The sequence below is a fragment of the Salminus brasiliensis genome, chromosome 24, assembly GCF_030463535.1.
Source record: "Salminus brasiliensis chromosome 24, fSalBra1.hap2, whole genome shotgun sequence".
NCBI lineage: Eukaryota > Metazoa > Chordata > Actinopteri > Characiformes > Bryconidae > Salminus > Salminus brasiliensis.
Genome location: NC_132901.1, coordinates 25024732 through 25045030, shown reverse-complemented (window position 1 = coordinate 25045030; position 20299 = coordinate 25024732). Strand labels below are relative to the sequence as shown.

General features: G+C 40.4%; 1 protein-coding gene across 1 annotated transcript in view; it reads right to left on the bottom strand.

Annotated features, from left to right (window-relative positions):
* Positions 1–237: 237 nt before the first annotated feature.
* The window catches only part of lmbrd1 (LMBR1 domain containing 1), a 149534-nt gene continuing 129472 nt past the window's right edge, over positions 238–20299 (bottom strand). Inside the window, exons 15-16 of the mRNA XM_072669950.1 lie at positions 2659–2750; positions 238–1611 (exon numbers count right to left, since the gene is read on the bottom strand). Coding sequence (XP_072526051.1) covers positions 1501–1611; positions 2659–2750 — 203 coding nt within the window. The 3' untranslated portion in view covers positions 238–1500. The remainder of the gene's footprint in view (positions 1612–2658; positions 2751–20299) is intronic.

Here is a 20299-nt window from a genome sequence, read left to right as displayed (position 1 = left end):
AGTATGTTTTCTTGGGGACTACTTTGCTGTACAACACCCTGCATGTAGCCCTCAAACACAAACAACACAATTGAGGCCAATCTTGTCTTAAACTATTAGAAAACAGTGTCTAAGACATCACTCAGAATAACAGGCTATAACAGGTTTCTGAGGGAGCTTTCAGAGCCATTAACTTACTTGTAAAGTAATACTGGCCAGTGAGCCTTAAGGTCTAAATCCCTGCAAAAACAACACAAATGATTTTCAGTCTTTATTTAATGATGTAACAACGTTTCAAAAAAATGAACAAATTCAGAAAACCAAATCCAAAATATCCATTACCTTCTGTTGCATGTATCTTTACATCGGTTTTGGAAACTCAAAAGCATCTAATGTAATAAAAACTGCTGCCTTAACAAAAATAATCTCTAAGAATCAAGCGCTGGGCTTAAATCTGCAAGCAATGAACAAGATCATACCATTAGTATGTTGTTATGTTATTATGTACGGTACCGTCGTTTCAGTTGCACTAATTAAAGAATAAAGATTCAGTTAGGATTTGCCTTTTACATTAGAATACTTCAACACAGCTGAAATCACAGAAATATAGACAGCATTGGGAAATCACTTTTTAAATAAATAATCAGCATAAGAAGTATCCCACACTCCTCTGCATCATATTTCTGGATTATCATTAAAATTGAAAAAAAAAAAATAAATCCAGAAAGAGAAAGTCAACATTTAGTCAGTCAAACTACATTTGGTTTTATTCCAAAGACGTTTAAAGCTACAGTCTGTAAAATTTATAATATGTGCTTTACTGTTTATCTGCTCAGCCAATACTGCCTGGAGTTCATAAACGCTCCAGTTTTCATAAATTTTCAGCCTTTACAAAATACTGATGCACCTTACTAGACTATAGGAGGTGCTGTTTGGGATTGGCAATCTTACTGACTGCAGCTTTAAAAAAAAAAAGAAAAAAGAAAAAAAAAAAAGAAATGTAGATTTTATTCATTGGTCCAAATAACAATAATTATTAAAATAAGAAATAAATGTTAGCAAATAAGACCGCTATCTTTAAATAAGCAATGTTTAGGATTCACACAGCCATGAAATCTATGAGATCTGTGTCGTTTCCAAGCACAGGCATAAAATAGAGAATTTAACTTAACAAACCTTAAATGTGACCCAGATTCTTAGTACAGAGTACTGAGTGAGTCCAACTGTGTGCTAATATAGAAATACACTCCTCAAAATAAAGGCTTCCCCTGAAGTTATGCCTACAGAACATTTCAACCGGTGGCTTTCTATTCTAAATTTGTTTACCTGTAACGTAAAGTAAAAGGTTCCAGACCAGGTAATGGTTTTATTTTTTCTCTGGAACTGTATCTCCAAGTGAGGAACCCTGTAGGAACCTTCATTTTTAAGAGTGCACAAAACTCACACCCAAATAAAAACATGTCAGAATAGTTTTAAGATCCAGTGTGCAGCAAGAAAATGAGGCTGTTGAGCTTGGCTGTTTTAGTGCATGTACTCATCATCACTCAAATCAGAATCATCTGCTTCCACTTCACCCTCAATCACAGACTTCTTCCCTTTGCAGCAGGACACCACCAAACCAATCAGGAAAACCTAAAAACAAGGGAAATATATGTATAGAGTGCATAATGTGGCACAGGTTATGTAGTGTACACAGTTCAAAAAGCAGTATCCTCAGAGATATATGTAAGTATTTAGTCATGTATGAATGTATGTATGTATGTAGGTGGGTAGGCATGAAGTTAGGTATTTAGGTAGGTATGTATGTATATATGTGTAGGTATGTATGTAGGTATGTAGGTAGGTAGATTATGTGTATATATGTATGTATGTAGGTAGGTGGGTTATGTAGGTTTGTATGTTGGTAGGTTATGTTTATATATGTAGGTAGGGAGGTAGCTATGTAGTTATGTATGTATATTAGGTATGTATGTGTATGTAAGTAGGTAGGGCATGTATATATGTATGTGTATGTACGTAGGTAGGTATGTTGTTATGTAAGTGGGTAGGGAGGTATACATGTATATAAGTAGATAAGGAGGTAGGTATGTAAATAGTTATTCATGTATGTATGTGTATATATGTAGGTAAGAAGGTAGGTATGTAGGTAAGTAGTTATGTATGTAGGTAAGTAGATAGGTAGTTATGTATGTATGCATTTAAATAGGTAGTGAGGTATGTATATATGTAAGTAGGTAGTTATGTAGGCATGTATGTGTATATATGTAGGTAGATAGGTAGTTATGTATGTATGCATTTATGTAGGTAGTGAGGTATGGATGTATGTTAGTAGGCAGTTATGTAGGTATGTGTATATATGTAGGTAGGTAGGTAGTTATGTAGGTATGCAGTTATGTAAGTAGGTATGTATGTAGGTAGTTATGTATGTATGTATGTGTATATATGTAGATAGGTAGGTAGTTATGTAGGTATGTATGTAGGTGGGTATGCAGTTATGTAAGTAGGTATGTATGTAGGTAGTTATGTATGTATGTATGTGTATATATGTAGGTAGGTAGGTAGTTATGTAGGTATGTATGTATGTAGGTAGGTAGTTATGTGGGCATGTATGTAGGGAGGTAGGCATGTAGGTAGGAAGGTAGTTAGGTAGGTATATTAACAATGCTATAATGTACTTACTGCAAGAAATGCCCAGTTGCCAAAGTAGTAGATAGTGCTGAAGAACCAAAACTTGTGAAGGAAAAGGTACGATCTGGTCACCGTGCACTGATCTGTAAAACAAAATGTGAAACACTTAGCACTTTGCTAGTTCAGATTCTACAATCTGATTGGCTGAGCCATGTCATGTTTGAACTAGGGACGTCCCATTCAAGTTTGGAGTCTCTTAATGCAGAGTAATAGCTAATACAGATCTGATCTGTGCATGTGAATATAAATAATCCAGCTGCTGCTGATTAATCTGTTCATTAAAATCCCTTTATTTTCAGTAATAGTTTTATTAATTGATTTAGTTTAGTTGAGACTTTTCTTAAAACAACTGTTTTATAGTGTTTAATATCTTATACTCCAGTCTGACTCTCCTCCCTGCAACACTGCAGTCTACTAGAAGTAAAATCAGCTCACGACTGGCCTGCACTAGGCCTAAAACCATGGACACAAATCAAATTCAACCCAAGGCATAGCAAACATAGTGCATCTTAGCAATGCAGTTCATGGTGCACATGCTGACGATAACACAGAGCGCGCCCCATCTATATCCATTAAGCCGACTGCGGCCACTGTCGGCCTAAAGCAGCCGAAACCCCATGAAATGTCTGTGTTATTTGCCGGCACCCCAGAGTAAATGAAAAAAAAGGCCATAGCCTCAGGGGCAAGACCTCCGGTTGGAGCACTACTGCAAACAGCACCGGTCATCCATCTCATTTCAGCCCATGTTTCAGCAGGGTGGCAATGGAGCTTATTCTGTAGAGGCCTCTGAGTGTCCAAGAGCTAGTTTTATCCTCTCAAGTTGATTGTGGGGCACTATAGGATGAGGACTCGGGCACGCTGGAGGCCCCTCATCGTCTTAAACCCACAAAGCGGATGTACGATCTGCTTAATGAAGGTTGACGGAACTGGAGAACTCTGTTCTGGTGAAGTTCTTGGAATGAAAAGCAACCCAGCAGTTACCTGCACTCGTTTCCTCTTGCTGTTTTTTAGGTGCTAAGCTAATGAGGCTCTCTCCAAGGTGCTGAAAGTGCTGAACAGAAGCAAAACGGAAGTTTAGTTCAATCTGACTGACATGAATAAAAATGCACCACAAAGGTTACAATGCATGATGGACGTAGTCTATTTTTAAAGAGCTCTGGGTGCTGCACTGTAAGCAGTTAACGGCATTTCAGTGGCATTCACGGTGGCAGTGTTACAGCACTCTCGACGAAAAGGGCTTGGATTTTAATCATTGCAATGCAGCATCTGTTGAAATCAGGTTGATAATGAAACACTTAATGGGATCCGAGTGGAGCAATCATGAATGGGAGAAGAATAAAGAAGCAAAGTAAGGAATAAAACCATCAATCAAAACTTAAGCAACACCGATTAGACCCTAATTTTGGCTCTAATTTGTTGTCATTTTGAGTGGGACGGCCTACACGTCGATAGTCACTCATCTACAGCTAGTCATTTTTGTTCAAACTTGGTGGGACCTGACTTTCCACCATTTTTCAAATACATGTTCAGCTCAGGTTGGGGCCCAAATTCATGTTCAGGCCTCAGTACCATCTTTAGCTGTTTCTGGCCTGCATATACCCCGGCTGCAGTCTACAGATTTAGTACTTCACTTTCTTTTTTACGTTATTTTAATTGTTTTATTTATTTATTTTCATTATCTAGAGTCATTAAATCAAGATTAATTAAAAAAAATCGATCGAACTGATGACAGTTAATGTTACTATAAAGGTTAAGGTCAGTAAGTGAGCTGAAATAAGACTTTCCAGGATTTTTCTACTATGATATTTTGCTTTAATTAACAGCAGTTTTACTTACAAACCCAGGCTGAAAATCCTAATACTCTAAAACCAAATAACCAAGCAGCCAGTAAACAAATGCAAAAGTACTCTTAAGCAAAACTGATTATTCTGGCTGTAATTTGTTGGTAGATGGCAATGCATGTGTACACACAGATTCACTAGAGCTCGAAATATTTATAATTATTATATTACAGGAAACTATAAAGCTGCACTTACTGAAGTCACATGACCATTTAAAACTTTTAATCTCCAACCACCTCCAGTCAGTCCCCACCTGCTGTATCTAATCTTAGTTTCTTAGTTACTTAGATTTATTTATTCATAATTTTCGTTAATAACTGCATTTAGTTTTACATTTTATCTTGATGAATTAGTCTAGTATCATATATCTTTCATTTTTAATTAATTTTCTTTTAGTTTCCTTTTTTTGCCAATATTTTCTTTTAGTCTTTTAACTGATCGTTAATTTTTTCATAATTAAACCTGCATTCACAGATTTAGCTTTTTAACTTTCTTGGTTCCTAAATCTAATCTAATTTAGTTCATTCATTTAGCTTTGATTTCATTTGTTTTAAGGTGATTAAACTTGTTTGTACACATTTTTACTGTGTTTTATATTTACATACTTAGCATACATACTCAAGAAATGAAGGTCATCCTCATTACTCTTAGTACATGCCAGTGGAAATAAAGGTTGACTTCATTTACACTGGGTTCAGACTACAACCAGTAGTGTTGATGTAAAATTAGACAAATTAGTGTAGATATATTTTTTTTAAGTGTAGATATAAAATGAGTTCTTTATAGAAACATCTACAAATGCCACCAATCCAAAAACATATTTTTTAAAAGGTAATTTTGAGTTATTGTGGTCCTATATAGAACCACTGCCTTTACTTTAAAAAAAAAAAAAACAAATCAAGAGGAGTTTTTTATTTATATATTTAATATTTAATAAATATGTTTGGGTCAGTTTTTCCATTGACAACAACCACCTTGCGTCAGATTATTTTTATTTAGTAGATTTGGTGTTTGGTTGGTTTTTGTTTGGTTTTATATTAAAATTGTTTATTTTTTATTAGAGTTTACTCCTTTTTTTCAGCAAAATCCATAAAAACAACACATTAGGTATGGCTTATAGATAAAGCTCTCAGTGGTGAATTCCTTACAGTCAAATACAGCTCGAATCTTCTTCAGCTGATCATCCTGATGTCAATTTACAGTTTTTCTTTATCAGTGATCAGAAGGTGGCTGTAACTGTTGCCAGTGCCGCTATATAGGTCATGTAGCAGGCACCATCATCAGCCTTTGAAATAGTGACGGTCGGGTTTGCATTGAGTCGGCTTCAGATTCAAAACTGGACGGCCTGTTTCAGCTTGGGTCATATATTGTTGGACCAAGTTTGGGTTCGGGGTGAAGTTTCACCTCACATTTAGGCATAAAGGTCAAGGATACACAAACAGCCAAGCTGTGCTGAGCAAAGCAAAGTCAGGGCGCTGTTCATCCAGAGTTTATGAGTGCTTAATGCAGAAACACTCCGTCACAAGTCTCATCTTGTTTGTACGAGCAGAAAAGTACCTTCCCAGCTGCACAGGAACAGCTTGCGAGCTGATCGTGGAGCATGACAAAGCAATTGGCCGCACGCAGCCTTTTGTAATTGCACCAGCCGTGCGCTCCTGCTTCGTGCTAACGACACTCCAGGAGAGCCTGTTAACATGGCCGCGGAGAGCCGCCTCGGGCTAAAATGGAAAGAAACATGTCTCCTACATAAGAGGCAACTCATGTCCGTGCCAAAGCAAATGGTAGTTGACTTGCAGTGAGGAGCTCAGCGGTAGATGACTGCGCTACCTCCCGGCACTCACAGCAGTGTTGTTTAATATGCCACAACTGATAGCTGATAGGGATTGATGCACAGGGTTAACGTGAGCAGATCATTCTTCAGAGGAGGGAGAAAGGAGGTTTTACAAGGGAGGAAGGAGAGTACAGACCCAAACAGAATAGAAGAGGAAGCCTAAGCATCTAAATCTAACGATGGGAATAAAGTACGGAAAAATAAAAAGGCTTAGAAGGAAAGGAGCAGTGTGGTGAAGACGTACCCACATAACCCAGGCAGATACACCGGGTTTTATGTACCCACTTTTATGTACTCTTTTATGTTCCAGCTCGCAGACTGATGTAGTACCTTCAACAGACTTCCAGATGTGTCACAAAGCTTAGGTGTTCTTTACAGCTTATTTTAAGATACCATAGAAGTAAAGAAATAAAAGGAACACCTGCGGTGCTCTGAAAAGCAGCTCCGACATAACTCACACCAGTAACACGTTTCAACACCAGCGATTTAAAAAAAAAAGTCACATGATGAAGGAAGTTACAAGCAAGTGTCTTTTCAAAGTATTATGGGAAGCCCCCCCCCAAAAAAACCCTAAATGCAGAACTTGCTATAAATACCTGGTTAAAATGACACTATTTGACTCGACAAGCCTCGCCATAGACGCACAGGTGGGTAGACCATTACAGCAAGAGTGCACAGCTGTCATCCTGCACAGTTTAGTGATTTCCCTGCTTCGACTAATGATAGGCTTAGTAATTTGTTGATGAAACAAGGGCAACAATAGATACGCAGTCTGTGCCCTTCATTAAAAGTAAAGCAAGGGTATGGTAAAGTTCATATGATGTTAAAAAGCAAATTAAAATATTGAGGATCTCAAGTTTTCCTTCAATTAAATTTATAAACATCAATCAGCATGAAAGGGGTGGGCAATTTGACGAAATTTTATTGATCAGGATAAATTGTTTTAGTGATTTATGAGTATGTGAGTATACTGTAGATACTGTCAGGGCTTAAAGAAGACTGACCAATTGCACAGTTTATTATTTATTTACATGTAATTAGTGCTGTTTAATTGGATAGTAAGAAAAAAGAAAAAGAAAAAAGAATAAAAACAACTGTACTGAGTATGAGAGCATATCTGGATTGAATTTTTTAAATCTATAACAACTGGTGAATTTTGTCTGTATGGCAAAATATTGTCATAAATATTGTATGTCGTGAAAATAATAATAATATATCAGGTCAGAATATAACTTACCATATCACCCAGCCCTACAATAAAGGTTCATGTTGAAGCTGCTGTGTTTCTAGAGTATAAAGCTTGAGTATTTATTTGGATGAGTTTTTGGATGAATACATTTAGTGGATATGTATTAATCTATACTCACATTATGGAAAATGCATTTTTTTTTCAGTGGGGTTGAAACTTTAAGTTATTGTAGTTCAATACATAACCACTGCCTTTTCAAAACACCAATTGAAGGCTCCTCTTGGGTGGGGGGGGGGGGGGGGGAGGGGTGGAGTGGCTACCAATCCACGAACCTTTAAACAACCCTGTGTGGGCTGGACAGAGAATTCAACATTCAGATTTGGCTCGGCTTCCTACGTCACAAGCCTGGCTCATAACAATTAATTATACTGCCCCCTATTTGAGTAGTGCCTCCACCCACTGCCTTTGCCAAGGCCGAGTTTGAAAAGGCAGCCTTGTTGTGTAGTTAGACAGCAGACAGTTCAGTGTATGCTGATCCTCATTTAAGAAGCTGGAAACCTAAGGACAGAACCGAAGGCGGGTACAGCAGACTATAGCTGGGAGAGAGGGGGAGCTGTGAACTCAAGGTGAAGTAAATGTTAGCTAACTAGTGCAACTAAGAGCATAAGAGAATAAACTTCGAAGACTGGGAAATTATGAAGCCAGTGAAAAGGACTAAACAAGCCTAGTTTTGTCGGACCCCCACTGGCTGCCTAGAAGAGTCAATAGCATTTCAACAAGGGGGAGTTTGGGAAAAGGTTCTGTGGAATAAAATGACCTCTATTATGTTTCCTGTAGCATTTCCTGTGACCCTGTCTAATAAAGGAAGCAAGCCTTGCCCTCAGAGCCTTAAGATGTAGACCTCGTATTTACTAGCGTTTAGATGTGAAGGGCCCAGGACCTCATCAACATGGCTTGTGCGCTGCTCATGCCATGGAAGCAATGTTGAGTCGATATGCAATTGAGACCACAAGGCAGTCTGGCTAAAAAAGGGTTAGGATTGGGGGTGGGGTTAACATTGGCTCACTATCATTTAAAGGAACAGGCACTGAAATCAGTGAGGGTGAGAATGGTGCTGGATCCTTGTGGTATTTTGAGGTACTTGTGGGAAAAGGGTCTAATATGTCCCATATTTTCAGACTGCTGATTGTTTTATTATATTTATTAGTTTCTATAGATTTTTTTTATTTTATTTTATAAGGATGTATAATCATCGCTTCACTACAGTCATTTGTCCAGCATTATTGTTCGAAATATGAATGGTCAGATATAGACAGGATCTTGCTGATGCAGATCAGATGGAGTCCGGATTTGACAAAATTCAGCTGGTCAGACTCAAAAATTAGGTGCCCTGGGTTCAGTTGGATCAGGCTGGGACAGAAAGTTCTTGGTCTACGAGCTGAACTGTCCACCTCTCCTTCTTGCTATTTCCTCCACTCCTCCGGCACCTGCAGCTCTCCAGCTGTTCACCTGAATTACAGGCCTGGCCAAGCCTCTCGCAGATGGCTCTCAACAGTGGTCTGCCTAAACAAATTATCATGTACATCACTGACCTGCTTCACCTTCAACATTCTCAGGCCTCGCTCGCAGAGAAAGCCACGCCAAGTGAGCCAAGCATGCAATAACAAATCTGGCTGGGCTGTGCAGGGGTCAGCTATCCCACTGAAGCTTACCAGTAAGGTGCCAAAAAGCTGAATGGATTCAGAAATGGCACTCTTAAGGACTAATTCAGACAAAAGACTGAACCATTGTTTTTAACAAAGGTGTGCTGGCTACTGTCAATGGTATCAACAGTTGCCAACAGTCTGTTGTGTCTTATAATGGTCTTTTGTTCTCGGCACCAGCTAAGACTTCCAGAACGTCTCTCTTAACACCATGGCAATCTTAGACTTGCTATTATTGTAAAGGCTGAATGTGACACTCCCTTTGCTTCGAGATCGCTTGTACACTCTAAGCATTAAGGATTCTATACAGTATTGACCCAATGATTTCAGAACCCTATCCAGTGCTACATCAACAGAACTATCTGCAAAATATTTTCCACCAATACAACCAAGCAAAGAACCACTAAAAACGACCAAACAGTCCTTCAGTTGCCATAGTTTCACATACAGACATTGCCTTTACTAAAGAACCCTTAAGGAACAGGTCTCCATTTCCTGAGCTGCACCCTGCTGTCTACTCGATGCTGATGCGAGTCTGTTTGTGGTTGGGTGCTGCTGCCTGCCTACCCCCTGGACCAGGCTCTCCTGCTGTTATATATTTGCTAATGTTTGCCACAGTCCTCATAACACCTTCATTTTCTCAGTTGTGTGTTTAACTGAAATGAGATTATTTGGTCACATAGGCTATTAAGGCTGTTTATCTGCGTTTCTCTAAATAAGTTAATGTGTATGTATTCATGTACATTAACATACTATTGCTGCATTGTTTGAGAGGTATTTCCACCCTCACAGACATGCACACACTGCCACAGTCCTACAACTTGAACCCCCCAAACCACGACATCCTAACAACGGTGGACACACACATGGGTCACCTTTAGCATTTGGATCAAATGTTTTTAAGATGATGATCAGCACACATTCAACCAGGTGTGTCCAAACCTTTGTCTGCTAGTGTATTTAAATGGTTATTTGAGTTATTCAGAGTCTTGATCCTGGAAACAAAACTGAATATACTGGTGTCTGGATACTTTTGGACAGCGCACGACCTGAAACTTCGATCTGATGACCACAGCTGGAGTACACAGAGAGTCATGGCAATGGGTCGTTTGGGTGAACTGCTGTTTTGACACATGCATCATAATCCCGGCTCCTGTCTGCTCCTCTGATGTGGTTATGGAGACTAAAAGCAAGAAGGATGAAGAAAGAAAAGGACCTGAAGAGACCTCCCCCTCTTCAGGACAACATCCACTCTCTCCATTTCAGATGGCCTGTTTGTTTGGCACGGCTGTTTTAGTCTTCCTCCCCCCTTTTACACTCTCCCTCCACTAAAAGTGCTCTCCACATGGGCGAAGGGGTTTTTATTTGTTTCCCCCCCTACTCTTAGGCCTGTGTAGGGGAGGAGTGCGATTTCCAGATCTCAGGGGAGAAGAGCTCTTTCTCTCTCCACTGAAGCCTGGCACTGCTTTTACCCTGGCACACATGGCCCAGCACAAGATCTTTCATTTGGCTGAAAAGAAACACACCTTAAAAACACAAGCCCTTTTTGGAGGGATGAAGGGGGGGGGGGGGGGGGGGGCGATGGCCTATATAACAAATATAACAAACTCACGGCTTCTCCATTAAGGTTCAGGAGTACCTTCGGCTACACCACCCCAACTTTCAATGCACTGGTAGGATTTAATTTTAAAAAGACAATAAAGTAAGACTATTACGATATGATAAATGTGAAGATGAGCTGATTGCTGGGTCAGAGTCAGCACTCTTACGGTCACTTTACAGTCTAGAGCCACTGATTCATACTGGAACCATATTCAGCCTGGTTCCAGGTCATGCTGCCTGTTTAATACTATCCAAAATCCTTGAATAACTGCAAATTCTCAATTCCATGTCCATGTACAGGTTTTATTAGGCTTTTATTTTATTATTTATTTTTATTTTATTTTTTTATTAGGCTTTTTTTAAGCTTTTATTCAGGGTTTATAATAATAATTGTATTCTATTATAATTAAATAGGCTCATAAAATGCATATCACTTTCTCTTTGCCAAACGTTAACTAAAATTCATCACCATAATTCAAATATCAAGATCTCTGCTAGTACTGTTTTAGCTATGTGGCATAGTTTTACCCACATAAATAAACAAATAAATAAACAAACACATACTTAAAATAAAATAGTATGACAAATTAATGTTATAATTTTGAGGATTTATCTTTACTAACTATGTCTTAACTATGCTTTTCTGAGCATATAGTGGATATCCCCAGTACTTACTTTTTCAGTGCTTATGCTAATTAAACTGGAGTGGCTATCAGACCACAAACTGTGGAAAGAGACAACTCTGCTCAGGAATCTTTAAGGATTTAACATGCAGTACACACTGAGAAAGAGATTTGCGAACTCAAGGTGGAGTAAATGTTAGCTATCTAGTGCCAGCAAGAAGAAATTAGCATAAACTTAGGAGTTAAGTCTAAAGAATTGGTGTAGCCTGCGGAGAGGACCACTGGAAAAGGGTTAGGACTCTAAGGGGGTGGGGCAAGAAGTGCAGCATTTTTATTTAAAGGGACAGGCACTCAAACCGGCTGTTCTGAACAGGTTAGAGAGGAAAGGGAAAGTGCTGTGGGTCTGGATCCCTGGAGTATTTTGACCAGAGCATTTCACATCACATCACAGACACTTAATTTAGACCCCAGGAAACCAGGGGTGAAGCATGTCACTGTTAAAGAACGACAGGTTTCATTACAAATAGAGCAAAATCAGCCTGGTTTAGCTGGCTATAGTACAATTCAGCATATTTATCTAAAAATGGCATGGAATGATATATTCTCAAGTGTTTTTAAACGGGGCACTGTTGGTGTTTTTCTGGCTATTCAAACTAATCAAATCTAAGAAAAACTAAATATTTTAATGTATTGAGAAAAAAGCCAAGAATCTGAAATATTATCATCACTATGACACCATTACAACAGTGATATTATTCATTATCACCATCATATCACTCTGTATACCACACAGTCTCAGAAACCACCTAAGCCAAGTCTGATTGGGGTGGCTTAACAGTACAACACAGTCTGAAGGAAGTGTGGATGAAGGTAATTGATGGGGTATGAGCTTCCACTATTTGCTAGCTATACCAGCCTTGCAGCTCCAGTCGATTGTACTTGGTAAAGTTAATCAAATGAAAAATGGGAAAATGCAATGAGTTATAATAATAATAATTTGACCTGCCAAAACAAAGCTGACCACACTGACAGCACAGCGGTCAGCAGAGAACATGTCAGTGATGTCCGAGGATCCTCATTTGCATTCGGGTACACTGTGAAAGTAATACAAATTCAGTGGTCAAGTGTGTCCAAGCGACCCGCTCAACTGGAAATCAAGGCTTGGACACACCTGCTCCTCAACCAGTGCCAGAGGTTCATTTCTACCACAAATAGAGGGGGGGAAAAAAGCTGTAGAGCGCAGACAGCACAGAGGGGCGGAGCCAGGCGACGGCTGGCACACAGAGTTATTAATTAAACTGTTCCTTAATCGTCTGCTCTGTTTTTCGTGCTTAGCTGGGTAATTAAGCCCGGCTCTCTCAGCACCACTGTTGAATTTGAAGAGACAGAGCTCTCTGCATGAAGCTAAAAATGGAGATGGGGAGAGAGAGAGAGGGGTAGAGAGAGAGATGCTGAGTAAATATCAGCAATAGCGTAAAAATATACCATCAGATACTCGGAAACAGTTTCAGGATGAACTGTTTTAATCACGATATTTCATTTTTTCGGATGTTCATAAAAACTGGAATGGGAACAGTGCCACATTTAAGAGGCTATAAAATCTGTAGCTTTTAAGAAAATTAAGTACATGTAAAGAGGGAGGGGCATAACTATTTATTTTCCAGTTTTACTGATTGATTAGATTGACAGGGACATTTTTGATAGAGAATTCAATTCAATTTCATTCAATTTTATTTATAAAGGCTTTTTACAACAAATGTCACAAAGCAGCTTTACAGAGATCCAGGTCCGAGCCTCTTTAGAGCAAGCTAGTGGCAACAATGGCAAGTAAAAACTCCCTCAGGTTACAGAAGGGGAACCCGTCCTCCTCAGGTCGACACTGGATCATAATAATAAAATCAAAACAGGGATAAAAACAACAATAAAACTAAACTGAAATAAGAAAAAAGATGAAAGTGAAAGATGAAAATGTTTCTTATATTACTTGATGGAAGTCCAAATAGAACTGAAGGTCAATTTAACTGAATATTTCTGCATTTATAAATATTATATTTATAAATAATAGAGATCCCTCAATGTGAAAATACAATGTGCAATTACCCCCCCCCCCCCCCCACACACACACACACATGTGCAATTAAGAGTCATTATCTGTAAATAACCTGTAAATAATATTGTTATTGCTTTTTTATTTCTATTATTTATTTTGTGTATATAGTGTAATTAAGTGTTTCTTGCTATCCCTTTCTGCTGTGACACCGAGGATTTCACCACTGTGGGACGAGTAAAGGATTATCTTATCTTATCTTATCTAATTACATTGCCTCTCAGAACCTTTATTTTGAAATTTAAACAGTGTGTGTGCAAAAACACCATCAGTCCCACCCTTACTGGCTCCTCAATATGTTATTAATGCATCAAAACAGATCTACAGCAGAATTATGCACAAAGCCATCAAGAAAAACTCCTAGAAAACAGGTCCGTTATGGAGAACCTCTCAAAGTATCTGTCAGCTTATGGAAGAAGCTACTGGAAATACCAAAAAGGTTCCCAAAAGCATCCAAAAGCAGCAGTTCCAAAAATCTACTCAAGAAAACTACGTTTCTAATCTGTTTACAGTTAGCCATTAAACGTTGTGCCCCACGCTCTCCTACTCCCAGTGTAAGTATAGCTCACCACAGCATTATTCATCACAATTATGATAACATCATGTCCCCAAACTGCAGTTCTTTACCCACCACATCATGGACAGCAGCACAGAAACACATGTAGGGTGGATGCAGGAGGGTGGAGAGTGCCTGCATACAATCAAGACTCCAAAGGCTCACGATCCGAACGAAAGGAACACTGACTGAAACTGAAGCGTGTCAGAAGTGGCCTGGGAGTGAGCTGAAGAGCCGAGGACAGCTCCATCAAGAGAGATATCAATCTGTAGAGAACTACTTCACCGCCGTTCTCTGGATGCAGAGTTTCTACTGAAGGTATTTTGTGGGGCTTAAAAGCGGAAGGTAGCCAAGCTACGGAGCCTGAGTGAGAGAGCACTCGAAAATGGCACAGAGTTCAAATGCATAGCATGACGGATAAAAGAGGAGAGGCGCCACAGTCCGCCAGGGCTCCGTGATTATCTTCCCTTTTGTCTGAACCCATTAAATCGTTTGTTCTCTCTTGCCGAGAGCAAGCCAGTCGACAGGTTGCAGTGGGTGGACCAGGCTTATTTTTGCAAATGGACGTCCTCGGATGGAGCCGAGTGGCATTCAGTTGCGGGCTTCCCACAGAAAGTGTTAAGGGGTCAAAACTGTAAGCAATTTTACAAACACAGCTAAGTGGCACCGTCACGTAAAGACCTCATACCTCCAACCGCAATTTTTTCAACTTTCTTAACTTCAATGGAAGTTAATGTAAAGATTTTATTCCAAGGCTTTTTGGAGCATTTCTATTGGTCCATAATGCCACAGAACCACATTTGGTTCAGTAAAGAACCAGGCTGTAATAGAGATGTAGGTGTGAGTGTGAAGAACCATTCAAGTGATTGGTTCTTTAGACCTTATAAAGGTTCTCCACACTCATCTCATTCATGTAGGAGAAGCAGAAGCAGAAGTGTCTGAAGGAGCAGAAAAAGAAGCGTAAGTAGATGAAGCAATGCAGAAGATGCTGAAGAAGAAACAGAAGAAGTAGATGAAGCAGATGGAGAAGAAGCAGGTGTAGAAGCAAAGAAAGAAGACAAGGCAGAAGTGGCAGAAAGAGAAGATGGAGAAGAAAGAGAAGAAGGAGAAGAAAGAGAAGAAGGAGAACAAAGAGAAGAAAGAGAAGAAAGAGAAGAAGCAGAAGAAAGAGAAGATGGAGAATAAAGAGAAGAAGCAGAAAAAAAAGAAAAGATGGAGAAGTAGAAGAAGCAGAAGAAAGAGAAGATGGAGAAAGAGAAGAAGCAGAAGAAAGAGAAGATGGAGAATAAAGAGAAGAAGGAGAAGAAAGAGAAGAAGCAGAAGAAAGAGAAGATGGAGAAGAAAGAGAAGAAGGAGAAGAACGAGAAGATGGAGAAGATAGAGAAGAAGCAGAAGAAAGAGAAGATGGAGAATAAAGAGAAGAAGCAGAAGAAAGAGAGGATGGAGAAGAAGGAGAAGATGATGAAGGAGAAGAAGCAGAAGAAAGAGAAGATGGAGAAGAAAGAGAAGATGAAGAAGAGAAGATGAAGAAGGAGAAGAAGCAGAAGAAAGAGAAGATGAAGAAGGAGAAGAAGCAGAAGAAAGAGAAGATGAAGAAGAGAAGATGAAGAAGGAGAAGAAGCAGAAGAAAGAGAGGATGGAGAAGAATAAGAGGATGGAGAAGCAGAAGAAAGAGAAGATGGAGAAGAAAGAGAAGATGAAGAAGAGAAGATGAAGAAGGAGAAGAAGCAGAAGAAGGAGAAGATGGAGAAGGAGAAGAAGCAGAAGAAAGAGAGGATGGAGAAGCAGAAGAAGCAGAAGAAAGAGAAGAAGCAGAAGAAAGAGAAGAAGCAGAAGAAAGAGAGGATGGAGAAGGAGAAGAAGCAGAAGAAGGAGAAGATGGAGAAGGAGAAGAAGCAGAAGAAAGAGAGGATGGAGAAGAAAGAGAGGATGGAGAAGAAAGAGAAGAAGCAGAAGAAAGAGAAGAAGCAGAAGAAAGAGAGGATGGAGAAGAAAGAGAGGATGGAGAAGAAAGAGAAGATGGAGAAGAAAGAGAGGATGGAGAAGTAGAAGAAGCAGAAGAAAGAGAAGATTGAGAAGTAGAAGAAGCAGAAGAAAGAGAAGATGGAGAAAGAGAAGAAGCCAAAACAAAGAAGAATCAGATGCAGAAACAGAGAAAGAAGCAGATGACACAAAATAATAATAATAATAATAATAATAATAATAATAAACAACAACAATAATAACATCATTACTTTTGTCCATACAGGGGAAAATACCCCCCCCCCTCACTCCTAACCTCCACAGACAAAAAGCCTTCAGTTCAAAGTGAAGCCAGCAGTGATACGAGCAGGAGCTGAACAAAACCCACCCACATCACAATGCCGCATTGTTGTCAGAAACTAGCAGAAGCCCCCACACTGCAAAGAGACAAAAACAACGGCTGGTCTCAGAGAAGGGGCCGCGAACAGAGGGCTTTAAAAGAGCAGCGGACCCCAGAGAACACTCAGAGCAGGGGTCTCGTCTCACAGCCCATATGAAAGGGTGATCCTCCAGACTCCAGACATAATTAACAGTGATTTGTGACGGGAGAGTGAGAAATGCCCTGCGTACCTGGAATATCTGAAGCCACCAACGTCATTCTAACAAAACATCTGCTGCTGCTGCTGCGTCTGTTCAGTACAGTTCTGCTCACTAAGGCTGATTGTTGCTAGGGAACAGTTAGGACAGGATGAATGCTTAATTCATACCGCATTACAATACATCTATTAGCCCGAGGTCTGCCAGTTAAAATTCTTGTGATTTTTTTTTTTTAAAGTAGCACTTACGTGGGCTTCCAATTGTTCAAAGACAAGTTGCATTTACATAACCTCCTTCTCTCCAGCAGTTTGAAACCAGCGAAAACAATGAGAGCCACTGCATTGTTCATGTGGGACACAAGCAGACCAAGACTATTGACACTCCAGCGCAGCCGGGACCCGGCAGTAATGAAACACTGTGTGCTTTAGAATGAGGAGCTCTCTCTCCATTCACTGGGCCAACATATCCCATAAAAAGCCTCTTTAGGCAGGTAGTTTGCTCTTAGTGCACACAAACAGTAAACGGCCAAAACTATGTGGACATTCCTACTTACTACTGAATTCAAGCATTTCTAATGTACATAAAATCACACACAGCCATGCAGTTGTCACAGGATTATCACCTTTCAGTCGGTTTGGGAAATTCCCAGCCCTGCTGGAGCTGCCCTAGCCAACTGTAATCAACAGTCAGCCCTGCTAGAGCTGCCCCTGTCAACCGTCAGTAGAAGAAGCAGAAGAAAGAAGATGGAGAAGAAAGAGAAGCAGAAGAAGAAAGAGAAGCAGAAGATGAAGAAGCAGATGACGCAAAATTATTATTATTATTATTATTATTATTAACAATAATAATAATAAAAACAACAACAACAACAACTTTACTTCCGTCTGTACAGGGGAAAATACCCCCCCCCCCCAATCTCCTAACCTCCACAGACAAAAAGCCTTCACTTCAAAGCGAAGCCAGCAGTTCTCTTTCGATTCACTGGGCCAAGATATCCCATAACAAGTCTCTTTAGGCAGGTAGTTTACTCTCAGTGCACACAAACAGTAAACGGCCAAAACTATGTGGACATTACTCCTTCAATTCAAGCATTCCTAACGTATATAAAATCACACACACAGCCATGCAGTTGTCATAGGATTATCACCTTTCAGTCGGTTTGGGAAATTCCCAGCCCTGCTAGAGCTGCCCTAGCCAACTGTAATCAACAGTCAGCCCTGCTAGAGCTGCCCCTGTCAACCGTCAGCTCAATCATAAAGCAGCAGTGACAATGCTGTGGCTTGACTGTGGCTTAAGGGATGCTTCAGCCATGTAATTATCATAGGATGGGTTTGTGAATTTTCTGTTTTGCTAGAGATGGCCCAGTCAACCGTAAGTGATGTTTTAAAATGGAAATATTTAGAAGCGACATCAGCTTAGACACAAACTATGCAATCTCAGTGGCTCAGAATTTCAACTTTTCAACTCACTTCATTTCTAGGACATTTTAAGCAATTTCGTAATATTCCAGGAGTTGCCTTGACTGGAAAAATAATCTCTGAATTTCCAGACCTTCCAGATTTTCTAGGATGAGCATGAACCACGTAATATGCAAGCTCAGTGGCTTAATAGCTTAATGTTTTTCAAGATCTCATCAATACTTCCAGAACCCATAACTGGAAAAATAGTCTCCAATTTTTCAGGTTTTCTAGGTTTTTCACAATGCACAGGAAATATGCTAAACCTAGTGGCTTAATAGCTTAACTTTTCCAGTATCAAGAACATAGTCTTCAGGAGATTTTAGCAATTTAGCAGTTTGAACATTTTCAGAGGTTTTCATGACTGAGGGAAAACAAAGTTTCCAAGTTTTTCAGATTCCAGAAGATATAGATGCATGGGAACCCTGAGTGCTGGTCCCTCAGACAAATCATGACTCGGGAGGAAGTACAAGTAATCTAGCAAATACAATCTAGTCTAGGTGGTGTAAACAAGTATCCAGTTCACCATAGAATTAGTTCACTCTGTATTTAGCAGACGTTCTTATCCGCGACTTACAAAAGAGCTTCACTGTTTACTCCAGAATAACATCGGCTAGTTTAAATAGACTAATAATTCATCTTCTAAGATCATCTAATCTTTATGGAGACCATAGTACTCTTCTCTTCACCTGAGTACTCTCGAAAGAGGAGGGTTTTCAGTCTGGGTTTGAGGACAGCAGCGTTGGACTCTGCTGTTCGGACACCCAGGGGAAGTTCGTTCCACCACTTCGGTGCAGGACAGTAAAAAGTCTGGACGCTCGTCTTCCGTGGATCTTAAAGGATGGCGGGTCGAGCCGAGCTGTACTTGAAGCTGGAAGGGCTCTTGGTGCAGATCGGCTTTTGACCATTGCCATCAAGCAGCTACAGGAAGCTACAATGAAGAGAGAACGCAGCAGAGGAGGAGGAGCTGAACATGGTTGAACTTAGGAACGTTGCAGATGACCCGACCCGTGCCGCTGTGTTCTGGATCAGTTGCAGGCACCTGGGTGGCCTCTCTAGAGAGGAAGGGTTGAATTCTCCAGATGCTGTAAAGGAGATACAGGACCCTGATGATATGGAACAAGCTGCTATCCTCCTCCGCAAATAAGATCATGCTAACCTGTCCCCCACCATCTTCACAAACTATTAGCTGCATTAGCTTTCCTGGGTTTAACCTGAAAGGAGCCAGGCTGAGGAAGTAAACAAACATGCTGCTTCCCACAAGAGCTGCTGAGGGAAGGAGGGAGCATCGGAGTTCTAATGACTCAGGAGGAGGTAATGAGGAGCGTGCCAGTCCACACCTGCTCACACAGCTCAGATAAGTCAGCGGCCTGTCTTCTCTCTGGCCAGTGAGTCGCAGCTCTGACCTCCAACTCCTGCCCACACACACAATGAGCTCGTATACTCACACACAAGTACTCACACACTCTCTCAATCCTCCAGTCTTTCCCTCCATTTCGCTCTCGCGCTCTCTCTCTCTTCCTCACTTGCACACAGTGTGTCAAAGTCTGGCTGACAGTGTGTGAGCAAGGTCACATGAGAATTTCCCCAAATTGCTTTGCAGACACATAAATATTTTATTTAAGCCACGTTGTCGGCGTCTGAATTGTGATCGCCAGCCTGGGCCTTCGCAGGGCCAGGCTTTGGAAATAAAACCTCCTGTGGGAAGCAGAAGGGAGACCAACTGATGTCTCTCTACATTTGTAAAAGAGACAAACGCACACATGTTGCAGGAAGACGGAATTAAAGGGCCCATATCACAGGAACGGAAAACGGGCAATGACCAGAAGGTCGTCAGGTCTGACGAGTCCTGCCCTCTTTTTTTACATTATATGGATGCTCTGGGCGATGATGTTCTGCTGGTAAGTCCTGGGTCTGGACATTCAAGTGGACTTCAATTTGACCCCAACCAAAACATCTGTGAAGACCAGGAATGTTTAATGGTTTAATGGACAGGGCTAAGAGTTCTAGCTCTTGCCCTGGCCTTCAAGTTCCCTAGATCTCCGTCTGATCCAGCAATCCAATCTGTGGATGGGATCCACCACTTTACAGGTCTTGTGGGGTGGTTCCAATAGGCAGTGGGTCCGGCCAAAGGGTCATGGGCGCCCAAGACCCACTAATGCTCATG